The 23040-nt window shown below is 36.9% G+C and overlaps 1 protein-coding gene across 1 annotated transcript in view; it reads right to left on the bottom strand.

Moving 5' to 3' along the window:
* MIPOL1 (mirror-image polydactyly 1) overlaps positions 1-23040 on the bottom strand; it is a 304146-nt gene that overhangs the window by 169566 nt on the left and 111540 nt on the right. Inside the window, exons 8-9 of the mRNA XM_010588600.3 lie at positions 6817-6850; positions 6387-6557 (exon numbers count right to left, since the gene is read on the bottom strand). Of these exons, the coding sequence (XP_010586902.1) occupies positions 6387-6557; positions 6817-6850 (205 nt within the window). The remainder of the gene's footprint in view (positions 1-6386; positions 6558-6816; positions 6851-23040) is intronic.

The following is a 23040-nucleotide window of genomic DNA, read 5'->3' as shown; positions in this document are numbered from 1 at the left end:
AAGCAAATTAACAAATTGACAGGGGAAAAAAACTAATAAAAACTTTACAGTCACTATAATAAAGAATGTTAAACATGTTTCCTACCTCTGAAAAATGAAACTCTAAATGTTAGTATTTATTTTGGAGTATGAACTTTCTGTTCATGAACTTCTAATCATTTAACAAACCACTATTTTGCATCTATTGTATGCTACGTACTATGCTAATTAGGAGAGATACAAAGTGAAGGTAACATTAATAAGGGAGAGGCTAAGAAACTAGGTAGGCTATTTAATCATTTTCATTCCCGCTGCTGAAGTGGATAGTTTTAACTTTGATAATTATCTCACTGGCTAAGATTTTGGGGCTGTTCTTAAGTGGGTTGTTAGTTTATGCTAGACTTCCTAATCTCAATTTGCTTTTGACAGTGAAGAAAGGCCTGAGGATCTACTTCCAAAAATTCAGCCACTGAAAATCCTATGAAGCACAGTTCTACTCTAACACACATGGGGTTGCCATGAGTTGGAATCGACTCAACAGCAACTGGTTACTGGTTTGTTTTAGTCACACAGAATATCAAATCAGAAGTTCATAACCAACTCAGGAATGTTCTAGGACTGACTTTAGGATCTTGAAATAGAAATATCATAAAATATTTATCTTATCAGTCTTTAATTTCTGTACCAGGTACAATAAAGGGAGAAAATTCTAAGTTTTAAATTACTCACATCTTTTCCTCAAATGTGCTCCCTTTCTTTTACCACTTCTGAGTTTGGCTTGCTAACTGTGTTGTGAAATACCCATCATTTGCTGTTTGTTTTTTTTTCCCAAATACATATTAAAACTTACATAGAAAAATATCTGGAATTATGTTGACCCTAATAATTGTAATACCTTCAAAAACTTTATTTCAAGTGTCTTTTTCTCTTACTACAACATATTATAGCACTCCGAGACAATTATTTGATGAACTCCAAACATCCAGTCCACGGTTCAACCGGTTTTTTACTATCCAGCATCTGGCCTTCTATGACACCACATTCTCCTCAGTTTCCTTCTAAGTCACTCATTAGTCCTCTTTCTCTTTATCTAGGAGATAGTCTATGGTCCATCACGGTAAAGACTCCCTGGTCCCTCGCCCATCAAAATCCCAACCCTAGTTAAAATCAATTATCACAACACCATACACTGCTGCAACAATGACTTGAGTGCCTAAGATTCTGAAGAGGGGTTAACTGGAGAGAGCTGATTTGAGAATCTGCAGTCATTTCCCTTCCCTGGGAGTTTTGCTAGAAGAAATCATACAACCATCCTGGCAGGTTTCACTTTAAATTCATTACCCTAATTCTCAAATAAACATTCAGACCTGCCTGTCAATCATGCCTTGCCCTAGTTCATCGAGACAACGATTTCAAACTGTCTCTTCTTTTTAAAAATACGGCACCATTCACTAACTCATCACACTGACAACCTAAAATAACATGTGAAAAGAATTGATGCCCCGCCCTCATCTTCCCACCACTATATTTATCAGCTTGCCGGCATCTGTATCTACTCAAGTTCTTTGTATTCCTCTGTTGTCACAAAAGTAATTTCCTTGTTCCTAGCAAAGGCACCTCCTCCACTTACGTTCTGGATCACTTGCTATTAGGTGCTGTGGAGTCGGTTTCAACTCATAGTGACCCCATGTGACAGGGCAGGACAGTCCCATACAGTTTTCTAGACTGTAATCATTTGGGGAGCAGACTGCCAGGTGTTTCTCCCAAGGAGCCACTGGGTGAGTTCGAACTGCCAACCTTCCCGTTAGTAACCGAACGATTAACCATTGCGCCAGCAGGGCTCCTTTCCTAGCTTTTGTTAATTTCAGCTTTCAGGGGCTGGAACCCTAACCAGCTGGGAGCCTAACAATGAAAATTTCTACAATATTATTCTACTAACCACAAGTATCAACAAGGCCCAAAGCCTGCTGCCAGGCCCTACCTAGGTATGCAAGTCCTTGGAAATAAAAAATAACCTAAGAGTTATCCTAATTTTGCCAGAACCCCTAGGAATGGTAAACTGAATTACTGCAGCTCACATAAGGTCAGCTCTCAAAAGCTAATAAACCCCACCAATCTTGGCTAGTTCTAAGATTCTTCTGTTGCTTATCAGTGTATGACCTGGATGTAATCGTATCTTCAAGCCTAGCCTGCAGAATTTAGGTTATCAGCTAAATGCTCTGAGACCAATACTGGTAACAACAGTTACGAGAAGCTGGATATTTGGCTACACTGAAAATTAGCCATAGGTAAGATTCCTCATGGAAACCCTGGTAGCATGGAAACCCTGGTAGCATACTGGTTAAGAGCTACAGCTGCTAACCAAAAGGTTGGCAGTTCGAATCTACCAGGCACTCCCTGGAAACCATATGGGGCAGTTCTACTCTGTCCTATAGGGTTGCTGTGAGTTGGAATTGACTCGATGGCTACAGATTTTTAAGATTCCTCAAATTAGTGGATAATAAAACTAGATGGCCTTTAGGTTTTTATAAGACTTAAATTCTATATGAAAAGCTTCCATTTACAATTCTAATTTGTTTGTATAGGATGAAAAACGGAAATATCCTAGCAAAAGAAGTTGGTAAAGAAACGGCAAGTTCCAGCTTTATCCTCTACTTCCAGGTATTTCTATAACCTGAATATGATATTTAACTATGAATGGGCCAAATAAATTACAAAGATGACAGAATGAAAGACTGGTAAGACAATTGTTTGATCAAACATATGCTAATTATAAAATTTTTAATTTATCCTATGGAAGACTTTAAAGCTGCCAGTTCTCAGTTTGGGATAGAAGAGATATGGGAGAAGAATTTAGAATAAATAAGAATATAAAGATTCATCTGAAAGAGACATGATTTTAAGGAGACCATTTCAAGGAAATAAATTATTTTAACTTGGTTGGAAAAATAAAGTTAACAAATATAACAAAAGCAAGAACTTCTCACTGAACCTGAAGGTTTTTAATATAGAAAGGGACTAAAGTTACAAGTGTCACTTTATAGTCCTGGCACTACACAGAAGACAGCATAATTATAAAATAGCTGATGCTAAACAATAGCTTTAAGGTGAAGCCTCAGCAATATTCTTTCCAAAAACTTGCTAATCATGAGAAAAACCAGTTGCTGCTGAGTCGATTCTGACTCACAGCGACACTATCGGACAGAGCAGAACTGCCCCACAGAGCTTCCAAGGAGTGGCTAGTAGATTCGAACTGCTGACTTTTTCTTAGCAGCCGAGCTCTTAACTATCGCACCCCTAGGCCTCTGAGAAAAACATCAGACAAACCCAAATTAAGAGACCTTCTAGAAAATACCTGACCAGTATGCCTCAAAACTGTCAAGGTCCTGGGGGGAGAGGAAAACTACTGAAAAATGTCACAGACCAGAGAAAACTGGAGAGACATGACAACTAACGCAATGTAGAACCTGGATTGGATTCTGGAACAAAACGACATTAATAAAGAGCAGATGAAATCTAAACAAATTCTGGCCCAGCCCAATGCTATCGAGTCAATTCTGACTCATAGCGACCCTATATGACAGAGTAGAACTGTCTGGAGTGGAGTTAATAGTAAGGTAGAATGCTGGTTTCTACGTTTTGACAAATGTACCACAGAAATTAAATGATAAATTTAGGGGAAACTGAAACAGGGTGAGGGGTATATGGGAACCCTCTGTACTGCAGTATCTTTGAAACTTATGCGTAAATCTAAAACAATTCTAAAATAGGTTTGTTTTTTAAAAAGTATCCATTCAGAATAATTATAAATATGTAATGACTATATCATAAAAGTTAAAAATGAATACTACTAGGGCCAGGGGACTTGACAAATGTACAAATTAAAATAATTAAAAACAAACAACTACTTCTGCTTCTTCATAAAACATCACCTTAAATATATTGTAGTGATAGATACATCAATTTATAAATAAGAACATGATGACAAATATTACCTAATGTTACATTCTTCTATTTACTTATCTTTTTATACCATGAAAGGTAGTGGGCAAAGGAATGAGAGAAAGAGGAAAGGGTGGCAGTCAATAATTATTCTTCACGTGTTTATTTTTAGTTAACTTAAGAAAATAAATGATAAAAACATCAAATATTTGCATTTATGCTATACTATTTGTTTTCGACCACACAAAAATAGTTTTGGCTATTCCTTTAAAAATCTAATGAATAATCTCAGATTGAATACAGTTGGTGAAGCACAGTATACAAAAAACACTTGCCTATGTTAAAACGGTAAAGAGCTTCTCCAATTCTACTCTAAAAATGGCAGACATCCGTCTAGGTAGGATAGAATCATTTGTGGCAGACTAATGCTCCAGCCAAGAACAAGAGAAGCCAAACTAAATATAAAAATTATTTGTGTAAAGGCAGCAGAGGGCCACTGCTGCAACAATGACTTGAGTGCCTAAGATTCTGAAGAGGGGTTAACTGGAGAGAGCTGATTTGAGAATCTGCAGTCATTTCCCTTCCCTGGGAGTTTTGCAGATTCTAGGCATGACAGAGAAACCAGTCAACAAACTGGAGACGCGAGACTGATTTCCCCCTCAAATCATTTTCCAAATTCTAAACCTGTGCAGGGAGATAAGTTAAAAAGCTAAGGCCCAAGCCAAAGAATAACGGGAGTTTTCTACAGTCTTACAGTGTGCTGAAGAGACAAAGACAGGATCTGCCAAGAGTAGCAGTGAGTACTCAGCCCTCAGTTGACAGCCTAAAGGCATCACCCAAAGTATAGGTGAAATAAAAGCGGACCAAGACTTCACGAAACTTCCACCCAGCTTCCATGAGAGATAGTAAAGCATTTTGGATGGTGACAGAAAAGAATTAAGAGGACACATTTCATGAAGTAGGAGAGAGGAGGGACAACTGGTTAAATGACAAGCTTGAGCAAGCAAATAAATGATATGAAGTAGTGCAGAAGCAGAGAGACTGTCCTTAAACAGAAGCATAGGATACGGGTGCAAATCAGTGCAGGTAGGTTGGTAGATGAAATTGTGGAGACATGTAGAAGTTCTCTGTTTTAATGATGAGGAGGAGATATCTGAGGAGAAAGGAAAAGAGATAAAAGAGTACTCTAGAGGAGGCAGTGAATGGACAAACCAAAGGCAAGAAGATTGCCAGGTAACACTAAAGGCCTACATGAAGATGGTGGTCAGGAATTTAAGGTAAGTTTACAGTCAGCAAATTTGTGTGATCTTCTCCGGCCCAAGTTGTAATCATTTAGAATAGGCAGAGAGTTGAATTTAACTAGGCTTAGGTTTATACTAGGTAAGTAGGAGAAAGGGAGACAGGGCAAGAGAACTGAGGTTATATTATAGGCAAGTTGGCAGTAATAATGGGCCATGGAATCTAAGCTAAGAAGGGAAATGAGGACATAAGGGGTTTGACGAATAGAAAAAAGGTAGTAAGTAGAAAATATTCTATAGGTGCCAGTGGAATTGAAAAATTGCTGGAGTTAGCATTCTAGAGTGAATGAGCTGGAAAGATGGTAGGTGACAGTCAGAAAGTGGGGTACTTAAAACAGATCGACAATGACAAAGAATAAGTTATGACCATGGAGTACATGGCTGAGGTAGTGGAGAGCACATGATCACTGAAGAACAGACAATCAAGGAAATGAGAGGCCAGAATATTTGAAAAATCATTCACCAATAAGTATGACAGGAGCAGGCTGAAGAAACATACCATGAAATAGACGCTAAGGTCTTTAAAAAATGAGGGGATATGACCTAGGAGCGTGTAGATGACTGCCACAGGAGTGTTTACTAATAATACAGCCTGATGTATGAGCTTCAAAGAGGTAGGTGTTTAGGGAGGAAAAAAGAAACACTGGTCTAAAAGCACTAACAGGAAACAAGCCTCCAAGCCCAGTGGTATAACTGGTATGAAAAGAACACAACTGGAAAGGACCACAGTAAAAGCAGTCAGGGAGGAAATCAGGTTTTCCTAGAGCAGGAAGGTGATGGTAACGATCAGAAAAGAATATACTAATTTGATTCATTTATCAATGTTTACTAAAAAGGCATGAAATTAGATACTGAGAATAAAACAGTAATGACATAATTTCAGCCCATGAAACATGGAGATTCCAGTAAGACATTTCATATAAAGTGGTTACTTTAAAAAATATAACAGTATTTTTATAACACATTAACAGTTTTATTAAGAAATAAAGGTGCATATATTGGAAAAGCAGTGTAACAAAATATGCAATTATTTTAATGTATCTAATCATTGTGTATTGATTATATATTAAAAAGTAATGTGAATTAAGTACGTGTGGGTAAAAGTAATTTTTAATGGAGTGTTGGAGTAGTCTAAGTATATGCTTCTACAGATACACGCGGAGTTACCTGAGACAAAGCAGCATCCCGTTCTTCTATCACTGCATTCATTTCTTCTGCAGTTATTCTCTTTTTACATTCCTTGGTCTTGTAGATTCTATCCACAATTATAGCTCCATTCTTCTGAATAGCTGTCCCTGTGTCTGCATTGTTTATTCTGTTCAGTAATTCCTGTAATGTCTACCAACACCATTATATGTTAGTCAGACATGAAGTTTTAATATATTTTATTTAATATAGGGTTTTAATTAATAGGCACATGTGAATTGTAAATTGACTGAGTGAAGTTATTGAATTTTCATATTGCAGCAAAGATGTACATTATTAGTGTGTCAATTCTTCTTTTTCCCACATCTTAGTTCTTGAAACCCACTCAATTGAACTTAAGCCTCTAAGATATAAGACTGACATCAAGAAATCTCCTCAGAGAATGGCTTACCATGTCATTTTCTTCAGGGTTAATATTTTCTAGCCTAGAAAAAAGGGACACAGAAAGCCTCATCAGTAGCATTTCCTTAGAGCAGCAAAATGAGTTCGCTTTTTAAATCTTTAGAACCTCAAGTAATTTCATTCGACTAGTCTTTAGAGTCAACCATGACACTGAACATATTAAAGTGCCACCTGCTCGACTCCATCTTTCAATAATGCTCCATATCTTCTGCACTGAATTCAGACTGTTAAGTTATTAATGTTTACTGCTATATATGACTACAAGGATCAATTGTTCATATGTGCTTAGATGAAGAAAGTTCCCCAGTGATAGACGCACTCATGCTCATCATTATATTTATTCCTGGACTTTCAATTCTTATCAGAAACTGTATTTCCTCTCTCTTTTGGACACCAGCACAAATAAAACAAGGCAAGTATTTTTATTACAAAGTTTAAGTTCCCTCAAAAGCAATGACAAATAATTACAACTAAATTTGACCTGAAAATCTCTTGTTGCTTCCTGTTTGTTAAACCAAATACACTATATAGGAAGGCTGGTCAAAATTGAACCACGTTTTTGGGTGGTTAACATTATACTTTCCCTTTTCATAACTTGTATATAATTATTTAATTTAAAGACAAAGAAAGTAAATTGGTTCCCCTAATAAGTGCATTTTGTCTTATAAGAGCTACAGAGCTTGCTGAAATGTTTGTTGATGTTGGTGAACTGAAGACACACAGTAAAGGAAGGAATTCTTATGTTACATAACAAGTCTTCTGAAACTTAAAAATATCTATAAATAATTTAAGCAACAATTAAATTGGGTAAATTGAAAGAAAATCTGTAGTGGGTATTAGTGATTCTAGAAATTCTCTCAATTATTTTGAAATTGTACTAAAAAGTTGAGTTATACATGTTCCTGTTTTTTCAGTGTTTTTTTTTTTTTTAATTTCTGTGCCCCTATGATTTAACCCCCCCAACACACAGAGAAAAGGATACTAGAAAGAAATAATGGAAGACACTCAATAAATATAACACAACACAATTCCAAACTCCATAATTCAATGAAATCTCTATGGAGAGAAAGTATAAATTTTAGAAAATAGCATTTTAACAGAAAAATAAAAAATAAACTACTTCTTCATACACTTTAGTAGTATAAGTTAACAGTAGGGTATAATACCTTTAAATTATACATATTTAATTGTATATCAAATTACTAATGACTACTACTTGGATTCACACTTACATAAGAGCAACTACCCTCGCATGTTATCTTTTTTCCTCCCAGAATAAATCAGCAGTTTTCAAAGATGCTGCTTCACAAAAGCTTGTCTTACAAGAACAGTGAAGATAACCACTTCTTTTTTACTTAATTAAGGAGCACAGCGGGAATTTATAATAAAATTCTTAGTTTTTTTTAAAATCACAGTAAAAGTATTTGAAAAACATCAGTAGCATTTTACTGTCAATTATTGGTTGGGTAAATATTATTTTTAACGAAGCCACATGTGGTAAAGAATATTTATCTTAATGTTATTCTCTTTAGATAAAGTTAAGCTAAGAGTTAATTAAGGCAATTTTAAATAAAATTTCATTTAAATTTTTATAAATTTCACAATTACATTATTAAACTTCATAATTTAAAATGTGACAACATACATGATAATTAAACATTTAAACTGGTAGATTCCTGGAAACCTTTGCTAAAGAAATATTTATTTCAAGGTTATAAATTTCTATGCTCAGTTTCAAAGAATTATATATGATTACAAGAAAATAATACTATAGGTAAATTACTCAATTTGTATATCCCAAATAATAAACTTGACAAAAAGTATAAGAATTTCTATGTAATACTTATAAGCTGTCTCCAGGCACTGCAATGTGAAGAATTACTACTTTAAGGGGAGGCAGGTGAAGAGTTTAAATGTTTTAACTTAACACATTTCAAAGAGATATTTACACAAATACTAAAATTCTCTGACAACAACTAAAATTTTAAAAAATCAAAATCAGATTTTATTAGCTGAAGGGCCATTCACACTGTGGCTAAGTTAATGAAAGAAATACAGTGAGTAGATCTCTGGCATGTGAATTTACCATTCATACTTTAAATAATTTACATGATTGTCCCTAAAGATGCACAATATACAGTGATGTATGAATCTGAACCATGTTTTGCTGATGTATGAACTTGCACCATGTGTTTCGGTGAGGCTAGTGTGCAAGTTCTAGTGCTTAGGACATGAGCGAGCCAAGTCAATCATTTAGTATTTGGATCTCAGCTTTATTATTATTCTTTAAAACTGATGTAAATATAGTAATAAATGGCCATCAAGGAAAAAATAAACCTTTATTGGTTAATCCAGGATTTGCAAATTTACATAGGAAACAAGTAACTTTCAACAGAAACAAGAACCTGGAAAAAGAAAAGGCTGATGCTTATATTTCTCCATTTGTAATTCTTTAAAGTTCTGGGCCAGTATTTTCCACAGATAAAGATAAGCTATTTCCTAATTTAGTCTCTACCACGTATCTATATCTATTACCTCAGAAGTCAGCAAACTTTTTTTCTGTAGAGTGAGACAGCAAATATTTTAGGCTTTGCCATATGTTCTGTGTCACGGCTACTCAGTTCTGCCCTCCTATGTGCTAAAGCATCCATACACACAAGCAAATGAACGGGTGTGGTTGTGTTCCAACAGAACATTTATAAAAACAGGTGGCAGGCTAGAGGCGCACCTCAGTCCTCAGTTTGCCAATCCCTTCGTACCAAACCAAAACCCATTGCTGTCAAGGCAATCCCAATTCACAGTGTCACAATAGAGTATTGAAATATGAGGCCAAATCCTTGACATTAATATACTGTAAGTGCCAGTTCAGTATATTTATTTTCCTGAGCTGGATCATTCAATATTTAGTTTAAGATTAAGAATCAACAAAAGTGGTTTTTAGAAAATTAATTTCAAGCTTAAAAGAGGCGTTATCACTTATTGTATCACATAAGACAACACAAAAATTAGACAAAAAAAGCAAAACCACCTAAAAAAAAAAGATAAAGCATCTATACCAGGCATTTAATTTTTTATATAAAATGACTTTGAGAAGGTACTAAGGTTTACTAGCACCCTGAACAACATATAAAGCTTTATCTTGGTCTAAATAAAGAATTGAAATAATAATTAGTATTATATGGAACTGACAAACTATAAATTACACTAATTAATATGAAGTTTACAGTTATACAAAAGAATCTCAACCTTTCTTCAAGTCTAAATTAGGCTTACAACATTCTAACTTGACACAGTCAGGATAATTAGCAAGAATTTTGCTGAAGTAAACGTTCATGGGCTCAAGTTTCAATTGATTTCCTATACCACGCAAATTCTGACTGACAACCTTGTACTCTAAGCGAAGAAGACTCATCCATGAAATGTCACATTTCTTGATTTATCCCTAAATCAGTCAATATCAGCTTTTTCCTTTCTGAACTTATAGTCATTCCCCTTTTCAGTGATAGGAAGCAAAACTTTGACCTTAACTGATAAAATGAATTAGTGATTTACTTGAATCAGAAAATTCCAAGTTGTGTGTTTTTATTCTCTAAGTCTGATGTACCACCCTTAAAATGGTTAAAAAAAAAATCATCAATAACAAAGAAAATGAAAAAAACATGAATTCAAATTTGGAATATACATATGCAAACATGTGTATATCAGTTTGTATATGTAGGTCTTTTTAACCTGAATCCTTTCTACTCTTTTTCTAGTTTTGGATAGAAGCCAAAAAAGGAAGAAGGGGGAAAAAAAAACAACAAACATTAAAGACAGGTAAGGGAAGGCAGAGAAGTAGGAGAATAATAAAACAGGCCAGAAGGAAAGAAAGTAGATAAGAAGTGGTAAAGAAAATGAGAGAAAAAAAAAAAAGACTTTGAAGACTATAGGAGGCAAGAAATAGGGAATTAAAACAAAAGGAGATATAAAATAATTTATAGTTTTATCCTACACTGAATGCCTCCAAATATGCCTTTTGGTTAAGCAAAACATAGTTATGAATTGGTTCTATCTTAAGAAAGATTTATTCTAAAATGTACTGTTGAAGGTTCAGAACCTATAGACTTAGCTGAGGAAGACAAAGACACCTGAATATAATCATCTAAAACTATGCTGACATACTATTCTTTCTGTTGATGTTGTTCCTGCTTCATATGTGGAGCCTTTTCTCATCACCTCCTGCACCTTAAAACTATAATACATTAGAAGCCCCTTTTATTAACTGTTCCTAAAACCTGTTGCCATCGAGTTGATTCCGATTCATAGTGACCTTACAGAATACAACTGTTCCATAGAGTTTCCAAGGAGCAGCTGGAGGATTCAAACCGCCAGCCTTTTGGTTAGCAGCCAAGTTCTTAACCACTGCACCACCAGGCTTCAAAATTTCTTCCTAGGAACGAATAATTATTCATATAAATGTATATTATTTATGTAATTATTTACTTAATGTCTATATTCCTAGCTAAATTGGAGCCATAATGCTCTGTCCCCAGTAACTAGCACTGTACCTGACACAAAATATGTATTAAAAATATTTGTTGAGAAGATGGTGGAATAGACAGATGCTTCCATCAAGCCCTCTTTAAAACAAAGACCAGAAAAAACAAGTGAAATGAGTATATTTGTGACAAACTGGGAGCCCTGAGCATCAAAGGCAAGCTTAGAAAATGAACTGAGGGGCAGGGGGAGGAAGAGGCCGTTCAGAGGTGGAGAGAAGTTGCCGGACCTGAAGGTGGGGAGCACTCAGGCATCATTCCTGGAGCTGTGGCGGCGGCGGTGGCGGGCTGGTACTAGCGCTCAGCCACAGTTTCCTCAGGGAGAAGCAGCAAGCCACACAGCCCACTCACACCTCCGGAACCTGAGGAGAAGAGAGCTCTGGGCAAAAGCTAAGTACTTGCGTATATTTTACCGCGACCCCCCCCACCCCCAAGCCAGCTTCAGCGGCTGAATCCCTTGGCCTGAGATAGACCCTGGTGAGCACGTAGAGCCATCCTCCCGGCCTTGGGGAGGGAAAAAATTTGCAATTGGGGGTAAAAGATAATTTGCTTGCTCCATTAATCAGGGGAGCATAGGACAGAAGCGGCTCCTGTCCAGGCATAAACTGTCTGTGGACCTTGAGCACCTTTCCCTTCTGCATGGACCTGTGTGGGCCTATTTCAGGAGAATAGGCCCTTGTTGACCAACACCAACCATTTCAGCTGTGTGGTGGAGAGGTGGCTGTTTGATGTTTGACATTGCTTTGCCTATTAAACAAGGTCCTCACCTACCCACATCAGGGACCTAAGGACTGGTAGCTCCACTCAGGTCACCCAGCCACCCGCGACAGGGGTCCAGGGATAACTGGTACCTCCCAGTCCTTACAACCAAAAACTCTGGTTGCCCATGGTCCCTCTACAGAACCCACCCACCAGCACGCTCTAGGGAACAGAGACGCGTTTTCCTCAGAGACACTTGGGGGTTGGTTCTTAGCCCCCTGCCTTGGTCAGAGCGTGACCCCCTGCTGCAATCAGATACTGGTATATAAGCCAATCACCCCTGCCCCTCTAAGACTGTAGGACAGAGCCTGTACCACACACTTGATATCAGCTACCTGGAAACCTAAGCTGAATTCATACAAGAAAAGTGAATGGACTCCTAGACCGCTATACCTGATAACAGCTCCAGCCAGCTGGGAACAGGACACAAGAGCTCCGAAGGCGAAATGAATCAAGCTAGCTTACTCAAGCAACCCATAGGGGTATACCAAAACAAAACAAAGCAAGCAGCTATGACACGGTAAGCAAGCATAAACTAAATACAATAACTTACAGATGGCTCGGAGACAACAGTCAATATCAAGTCACATAAAAAAAACAGGCCATGATCACCTCAACAGGCTCTCAAAACAAAGAATCCAGGGATCTTCTAGCTGAAAGTGCCTTCCTGGAATTACCAGATGCAGAATACAAAAGTTTAATATACAGAAACCTTCAAGACATGAGGAAGGAAATGAGGCAATATGCAGAACAAGCCAAGGAACACACAGATGAAGCAACTGAAGAAATTAGAAAGATTATTCAGGAACATAATGAAAAGTTTAATAAGCTGGAAAAATCCATAGACAGACAGCAATCAGAAATTCAGATTAACAATAAAATTATGGAATTAGACAACTCGATAGAAAGTCAGAGGAGCAGAATTGAGCAAGTAGAAGCTAGAATTTCTGAGCTTGAAGATAAATTACTTGGCACTAATATATTTGAAGAAAAATCAGATAAAAGAATTTAAAAAAACGAAGAAAACTTAAGAATCATGTAGGACTCTATCAAGAGAAATAACCTACGAGTGATTGGAGTACCAGAACAGGGAGGGATAACAGAAAATACAGAGAGAATAGTTGAAGATTTCTTGGCAGAAAACTTCCCTGATATTGTGAAAGATGAGAAGATATCTATCCAAGATGCTCATCAAACTCCACGTAAGGTAGATCTTAAAAGAAAGTCACCAAGACATATTATAATCAAGCTTACCAAAACCCAAGATAAAGAGAGAATTATAAGAGCAGCGAGGGATAAATGAAAAGTCACCTACAATGGAGAGCCGATAAGAATAAGCTCGGACTACTCAGCAGAAACCATGCAGGCAAGAAGGCAATGGGATGACGTATTTTAAAAAATTGAAGGAAAAAAAATTGCCTGCCAAGAATCACATATCCATCAAAACTGTCTCTTAAATATGAAGGTGAAATTAAGACATTTCCACATAAACACAAGTTGAGGGATTTGTAAAAACCAAACCAAAACTACAAGAAATACTAAAGGGAGTTCTTTGGTTAGAAAATCAATAAGATCAGGTATCAACCCAAGATTAGAACACTGGGCAGAGCAACCAGAAGTCAACCCAGACAGGGAAATCCAAAAAAACAAAGCAAGATTATTAAAAAAATATACAAAAGGTCCAAACAGGGTGACAGCAATGTTATTATATAAAAGAAGACAACATTAAAATAATAAAGAGGGACTAAGAAATGTAATCATACACCTTCCATATGAAGAGGAAGATATGGCGATACAAAGCAATAAAAGTTAGCTTTAAATTTAGATATTTTTCTAGATTTAAATAATAAGGTAACCACAAAGGAGACAAAGTATCCTAGTCATCAAAATAAAATACATGGGAAAAATATAGACTCAGTAGAAACAAAATCAACAACAACAAATATGAGGAAAGGACAATATATAAAGAAAATCTACTCAGCACAAAAAATCAACTGGGAAAAAGAAACTGTCAACACATAAAAAAAGACATCAAAATGATAGCACTAAATTCATACCTATCCATAATTACTCTGAATATAAATGGAATCAAAAAAAAAATATATATATATATATAGACTAAAATGCACCAATAAAGAGACAGAGGGTGGCAGAATGGATTAAAAAACAAGATCCGTCTATATACTGCCTACAAGAGGCACACCTTAGACTTAGAGACACAAACAAACTAAAACTCAAAGGATGGAAAAAATACATATCAAGCAAACAACAATCAAAAAAGAGCAGGAGTGGCAATATTCATTTCCAACAAAATAGACTTTAAAGTTAAATCCTTCAGAAGGGATAAGGAAGGATACTATATAATGATTAAAGGGACAATAAACCAAGAAGATATAACCATATTAAATATTTATGCACCCAATGACAGGGCTGCAAGATACATAAAACAAACTCTATCAGCATTGAAAAGTGACACAGGCAGCTCCACGATAATAGTAGGACACTTGAACACACCACTTTCGGTGAAGGACAGGACATCCAGAAAGAAGCTCGATAAAGACACGGAAGATCTAAATGCCACAATCAACCAACTTGACCTCGTAGACATATACAGAACACTCCACCCAATAGCAACCAACTATACTTTCTTTTCTAGTGCACATGGAACATTCTCTAGAATAGACCACATATTAGGTCATAAAGCAAGCCTTAGCAGAATCCAAAACACTGAAATATTACAAAGCATCTTCTCTGACCATAAGGCCATAAAAGTGGAAATCAGTAACAGGAAAATCAGGAAAAAGAAATCAAACACTTGGAAACTGAACAATACCCTGCTCAAAAAAGACTGGATTATAGAAGACATTAAAGATGGAATAAAGAAATTCAGAGAATCCAATGAGAATGAAAACATTTCCTATGAGAACCTTTGGGACACAGCAAAAGCGGTGCTCAGAGGCCAATTTGTATCAATAAATGCACACACCCAAAAAGAAGAAAGGGCCAAAATCAAAGAATTATCCCTACAACTTGAAAAAAGAGAAAGAGAGCAACAAAAGAAACCCACAGGCACCAGAAGAAAACAAATAATAAAAATTAGACCTGAACTAAATGAAATAGAAAACAGAAAAACAATTGAAAGGATTAACAAGACTAAAAGCTGGTTTTCCGAAAAACTCAACAAAATTGATAAACCACTGGCCAAACTGACAAAAGAAAAACAGGAGAGGAAGCAAATAACCTGAATAAGAAATGAGAGCGGTGATATTACAACAGACCCAACTGAAATTAAAAGAATCATATCAGATTACTATGAAAAACTGCACTCAAAGAAATTTGAAAACCTAGAAGAAATGGATGAATTCCTAGAAACACACTACCTACCTAAACTAACACAGAGGTAGAACAACTAAATAGACCCATAACAAAAGAAGAGATTGAAAAGGTAATCAAAAAACTCCCAACAAAAAAAGCCCTGGTCCAGACGGCTTCACTGCAGAGTTCTACCAAACTTTCAGAGAAGAGTTAACACCACTACTACTAAAGGTATTTCAGAGCATAGAAAAGGATAGAACACTACCAAATTCATTTTATGAAGCCACCATATCGCTGATACCAAAACCAGGTAAAGACACCACAAGGAAAGAAAATTATAGACCTATATCCCTCATGAACTTAGATGCAAAAATCCTCAACAAAATTCTAGCCAATAGAATCCAACAACATATCAAAAAAATAATTCGCCATGACCAAGTGGGATTTATATCAGGTATGCAGGGGTGGTTCAACATTAGAAAAACAATTAATGTAGTCCACCACATAAGTAAAACAAAGGACAAGAATCACATGATCTTATCAATTGATGCAGAAAAGGCATTTGACAAAGTTCAACGCTCACTCATGATAAAAACTCTCAGCAAAATAGGAACAGAAGGAAAATTCCTCAACATAATAAAGGGCATTTATACAAAGCCGACAGCCAACATCACCCTAAATGGAGAGTGCCTGAAAACATTCCCATTGAGATCGGGAACTAGACAAGGATGCCCCTTATCACCACTCTTATTCAACATTGTCCTGGAAGTCCTAGCCAGAGCAATTAGGCTAGATAAAGAAATAAAGGGCATCCAGATTGGCAAGGAAGAAGTAAAAGTATCTCTATTTGCAGATGACATGATCTTATAACAGAAAACCCTAAGGAATCCTCCAGAAAACTACTGAAACTGATAGAAGAGTTCAGCAGAGTATCGGGATACAAGATAAACATACAAAAATCAGTTGGATTCCTCTATACCAACAAAAAGAACATCGAAGAGGAAATCACCAAATCAATGCCATTTACAGTAGCCCCCAAGAAGATAAAATACTTAGGAATAAATCTTACCAGAGCTGTAAAAGACTTATACAAAGAAAACTACAGTCCACTTTTGCAAGAAACCAAAAGAGACTTACATAAGTGGAAGAACATACCTTGCTCGTGGATAGGAAGATTTAACATTATAAAAATGTCTATTCTACCAAGCGCGATCTATACATTTAACACAATTCGGATCCAAATCCCAACAACATTCTTTAATGAGATGGAGAAACAAATCACCAACTTCATATGGAAGGGAAAGAGGCCCCAGATAAATAAGGCATTACTGAAAAAGAAGAGCAAAGTGGGAGGCCTTACTTTACCTGATTTTAGAACCTATTATACCGCCACGGCAGTCAAAACAGCCTGGTACTGGTACAACAACAGACACATGGACCAGTGGAACAGCATTGAGAATCCAGACATAAATCCATCCACATATGAGCAGTTGATATTTGACAAAGGCCCTAAAACTGTTAAATGAGGAAAAGACAGTCTTTTTAACAAACGGTGCTGGCATAACTGGATATCCATCTGCAAAAAAATGAAACATGACCCATACTTCACTCCATGCACAAAAACTAACTCAAAATGGATCAAAGACCTAAATATAAAATCTAAAACAATAAAGATCATGGAAGAAAAAATAGGGACAAAGTTAGGAGCCCTAATACATGGCATAAACAGTATACAAAACATTATAAAGAATGTAGAAGAAAAACTAGATAACTGGGAGCTCCTAAATATTAAACACCTATGCTCATCCAAAAACTTCACCAAAAGAATAAAAAGACTACCTACAGGCCAGGAAAAAGTTTTTAGCTATGACATTTCTGATCATCACCTGATCTCTAAAACCTATATGATACTGCAAAAACTCAACTGCAAAAAGACAAACAACCCAATTAAAAATGGGCAAAAGATATGAATAGACACTTCACTAAAGAAGACATTCAGGTAGCTAACAGATATATGAGGAAATGTGCACGATCATTAGCCATTAGAGAAATGCAGATCAAAACTACCATGAGATTTCATCTCCCTCCAATAAGGCTGGCACTAATCCAAAAAACACAAAATAATAAATGTTGTAGAGGCTGTGGAGGGATTAGAACACTTATACACTGCTGGTGGGAATGTAAAATGGTACACCACTTTGGAAATCAATTTGGCGTTTCCTTAAAAAGCTAGAAATAGAACTACCATACGATCCAGCAATCGCACTCCTTGGAATATATCCTAGAGAAACAAGAGCCTTTACACAAACAGATATATACATATCCATGTTTACTGCAGTACTGTTTACAATAGCTAAAAGATGGAAGCAACCAAGGTGCCCATCAATGGATGAATGGATAAATAAATTATGGTATATTCACACAATGGAATACTATGCATCGATAAAGAACAGCGAGGAATCTGTGAAACATTTCACAACATGGAGGGACCTGGAAGGCATTATGCTGAGTGAAATTAGTCAGCGGCCAAAGGACAAATATTGTATAAGACCACTATTATAAGAACTTGAAAAAGTTTAAACTGAGAAGAAAACATTCTTTTGTGGTTATGAGAGGGGGGAGAGAGGGAGGGTGGGAGGGGGCAGTCACTAATTAGATAGTAGGTAAGAACTACTCTAGGTGAAGGGAAAGGCAGCACACAATACAGGGAAGGTCAGCACAATTGGACTAAACCAAAAGCAAAGAAGTTTCCTGAATAAACTGAATGCTTTGAAGGCCAGCGTAGCAGGGGCAGGGGTCTGGGGATCATGGTTTCAGGGGACATCTAAGTCAATTGGCATAATAAAATTTATTAAGAAAATATTGTGCATCCCACTTTGAACAGTGGCGTCTGGGGTCTTAAACGCTAGCAAGCAGCCATCTAAGATGCATCAATTAGTCTCAACGCACCTGGATCAAAGGAGAATGAAGAACACCAAGGACACAAGGCGATTACGAGCCCAGGAGACAGAAAGGGCTACATGAACCAGAGACTACATCAGCCTGAGACCTGAAGAACTAGATGGTGCCTGGCTACAACTGATGACTGCCCTGACAGCGAAGACAACAGAGAACCCCTGAGAGAGCAGGACAGCAGTGGGATGCAGACCCCAAATTCTCACAAGAAGACCAGACTTAATGGTCTGACTGAGACTGGAAGGACCCCGGTGGTCATGGTCCCTAGACCTTCTGTTGGCCCAGGACAGGAACCATTCCCAAAGCCAACTCTTCAGACATGGATTGGACTGGACAATGGCTTGGAGAGGGATGCTGGTGAGGAGTGAGCTTCCTGGATCAGGTGGACACTTGAGACTATGTTGGCATCTCCTGCCTGGAGGGGAGATGCTAGGGTGGAGGGGGTTAGAAGCTGGGGAAATGGACATGAAAAGGGAGAGGAGAGGAAGAGAGCCGGCTGTCTCATTAGGGGGAGAGTAACTGGGAGTGTGTAGCAAGATGTATATGGGTTTTTGTGAGAGAGACTGACTTGATTTGTAATCTTTCACTTAAAGCACAATAAAAATTATTAAAAAAAAATTTGTTGAATGGATTAATTAGTTTTTCCCTTTCCCATTCCCCCCTTAACACTGATGTTACAAAGAACAAAATACAAAAGGTTCTGCCTCAAGGAGTAGAAAGAAATAACTTTAACATGTTGTAATAAAAACTGTAACAAATATATGCTCAAAGAAAAGCAGACAGACAAAGGAGGTAAAAAATATAATAGGAAACATGGATAGGCTTAATTTATATCTATCAGCTAAAGACAAAGAATGAACGAAATTAAAAGACCAATTCAATATGGTTTCTGAGGAAGTTTTGGCTTGGATATATGGGCAGATGATTGTGCCGCTGATCAGGATAGGAGAACGAAGGAGAATAAGATTTTAAGAATGAACTAGTAAGTTTCATTTTGGACATGCTAAGTTTGAGTTACCCACATAAATCTGAGGTAGGCAAGTCCTACAGTAGGCAACTGATTGATGTTAGGAGTCTTTGGGCGAGTAGTAGGGAGACTTGGTGGCACAGAGGTTAAAGTGCTTGGCTGCCAACCAAAAGGTCAGGGGTTCAAATCCAGCACCCACTCCATGGGAGGAAGACATAGCAGTCCATTTCCGTAAAGATTTACAGCCTTGGAAACCCTATGGGGTGGTGCTCCTCTGTCCTGAAGGGTTACTGTGAGTCAGAATCGACTTGACAGCAGTGGTTTTTTTTTTTTTTTTGGTGGTGGGAGGGTGGGCAAGTAGTCAACTGCTCTAAGGTTTCTGACATATAAAGCATAAATGTCACCTACCTCAAATAACATTGTATGAAAAACTGATTTGTTAACTTTTGAGGAAGGATTTTTATTTTTGAAAAGCATCAAAATCCACTTGGAACCAAGCCTCATAAATAATATTGGTGATCAATTTAGGTAACAGAGTTTATGGCCATAAATTGTATGTAAGTACAATGTAACACTGATCAGCAGCTGACAAACTAAATGTAATAGTACTTGCAAATCCTCAAAGAATTCTAAGGCTGTAATGGCTGGAGTACTGAAATAAGTAAAAAGGTACCAACTTTGAAAAAAAAAATCTTTAGAAACATTTGGTTCCAGGAAGCTTTTTTGTAGATATAAGCAAACAGATTCTAAAAATGTATCTGAAAAGACAAAAGTACCAAAATACCCAAAACAAATTCCCTAAAAGAAAAGCTAGAGGACTGATTTTATCTAATTTCAAGACTTATTATAAAACTTTAGTATTTAAGACTGTGTGGTATTAGCAGAGAAACAGACACACAGATCAACGAAACAGAACAGAGAGCCCAGAAACTGACTCACACAAATATCGTGAACAGATTTTTTAAAAAGGTACAAAAGAAATTCACTGGAGAAATGATAGCCTTTTCAACAAATGGTGTTTTAACAACTGAATGCCCATATGTTGAAAAAAAAAAAGAGAACCCTCATACATACCTACACAATGGTATCATAGACCTAAATGTAAAAGTCGAAAGTTATAACTTCTAAAAGAAAACAAAAGAAAAATCTTTGCGACCTTGGATTCGGCAATGAGTTTTGAGATTCAATACTAAAAGCATGATCCTTGGAAGAAAAAGCTGATAAAGTGGATTTTATCAAAAATTGAAACTTTTGTTCTGCCAAACTCCCTGTTAAGAGAATGCAAAGACAAGACATGGACCGGCAGAAAATACGTGAAAACATTTTTGATAAAGGACTTGTATCCATAATATATAAAGAATCCTTAAAACTCAACAATAAGTAGTCTGCTCAAATCACAACCTCATCTACCCTGAGTTCAGAAGAACCAGATGGTGCCTGGCTACCACTACCGACTGTTCTGATCAGGAACGCGATCAATGGATCCTGACAGAATGGGAGCAAAATGTGGAACAGCACTCAAATTCTTAAAAAGTCCAGACATACTGGACCTGTTGAGACTGGAGAACTCCCCAAAACTATCACCTTGAGATACTCTTTAAACCTTTAACCAAAACAATTCCATGAGGTCATCCTTTGGCTAAATAACCGACTGGCTCACAAAATAAACAATATTTTTTGGAGTACTGTGCTCCTTTAAAAAAATCATATATGAGATTTATTCCAAGGCAAAGAGGAGGCAACGGGGGCAGGGAAACAAGATTATTGGAAATATAACAACCAGACGGAAATAAAAAAGTTGACACACTGTAAAATGTAACCAATGTCAGTGAACAAACTGTAAAAAAAAAAAAAAAAGGAACCTAAAGTGCTGTGTAATCTTTCACCAAAAACATAATAAAATATTATTTAAAAAACAAAACAAACAAAAAAACTCAACAACAAATAACCTGATTTGAAAAATGGCCAAATATCTAAACAGACATGCCACCAGAAAAGATATACAGATGGAAAATAAACATATAAAGAGAAGTACAACATTACTTGTCATTACCAAAAGTCAAAACCAATTCCCATTGACTCGATATTGACTCACAGCAACGCTACAGCACAGAGTAGAACTTCCCCATAGTGTTTCTAAGACTTACAGAAGCAGATTGTCATATCTTTCTCCTGAGGAAAGTTTGAACTACTGACCTTCAGTTAGCAGCCGAGAACTTAACCACTGAGTCATCAGGGCTCCTTTTCACTTGTCATTAGGGAAACACAAATTAAAATAATGAGATACCATTGCACATCTATTCCAACCAGTCACCAGTTGCCATCGAGTTGATTCCGACTCGTGTTGATCCCAGGTATGTCAGAGTAGAACAGTGCTCCATAGAGTTTTCAATGGCTGATTCTTCAGAAGTTAATTGTCAGGGCTTTCTTTTGAAATACTTCTGGGTGCACTTGAACTTCCAACCTTTGAATATGCAGCCAAATGCGATAGACGTTTACACTAACAAGGACTCCACACAGCAATCAGAATAGTTAAAAAAAAAAAAAAAAAATCAAACATTTCAAATGCTAGCAAGGATGCAGTGCAACAGAACTCTGAATCACTGCTGGTGGGAATGCACTTTGGAAGAGTTTGGCAGTTCCTTATAAAATTAACACAGAGTAAACATACAACACAGTAACTGCACTACTAGGTTTAACCAACAGATTTGAAAACACATGTCCATACAAAAACCTGCATGCAAATGCTTATAACAACTTTATATATAATCGCCAGAAAGTGGAGGCAACCAAGATAACCTTTATATAGATGAGTGGAAAAATAAATCATGGTACATCCATACAATGGAATACTATTCATCAATAAACAGACACTGTGGTTGGTAGCTGCTGTCCAGTCTGACTTGATTCATGGTGACCCCATACACAATGGAACGAAACACTATCTGGTTCTGCACCATCCCCAACAACGGCTGCCAGGATTTTGAGAAGGGGGGATTATTTGACTAGAGGAAGAATGGGGATTTTTAGAGTGGTGGAACTAGTCTGGATATGTGACACTGTGCATTTCTCAAAACCAATAGAACTTTACGGCATAAAGAGGGAACCTTAATGTACACAAATAAAAAAAAATCAACCAGGAGGTCAGGAGACTCCAGGATGGAATGCAGACTGTGACAAAAGAACCTAACTGTATTACAAATATATGGCATGACCTCACTTTAGGAAGCAGGCGGAAAAAGACAGCCAACCTAAGCAACTTTGGAAATGGTATTTTGATTGTAAACAGGTTAAAAACTAAAGGAAGTGTACTCTATTTGGTAAAGTTGTTTCTCATGGTAGATCGGTAGAGACCAATGATTCTGAAAAAGTTATACCAAGGTTGTATACTGTTTACTGAGGTTGAACAAGTAAGTGGATGGTGGATGGTAGGAGCCAGGTTTCTCACTGCTGGAGAGGGAAATTACAAATATGCAAGCGTTGGAGACATTGGTATGAACTCATGTAGCTTCATATAGAATCAGATGGATAAATATACAAATAATAATGGATAAAAAAACAAAAACAAACTAAACCTGTTGCCATCAAGTCAATTCCAACTCATAGCGACCCTATAGGACAGAGTAAAACTGTCCCATAGGGTTTCCAAGGAGCAGCTGGTGGATTTGAACTGCCAATCATT

This window comes from Loxodonta africana, chromosome 10 (genome assembly GCF_030014295.1).
Source record: "Loxodonta africana isolate mLoxAfr1 chromosome 10, mLoxAfr1.hap2, whole genome shotgun sequence".
NCBI lineage: Eukaryota > Metazoa > Chordata > Mammalia > Proboscidea > Elephantidae > Loxodonta > Loxodonta africana.
Note: the sequence above shows the minus strand (reverse complement) of the source record. Positions and strands in the feature narration are given on the sequence as shown.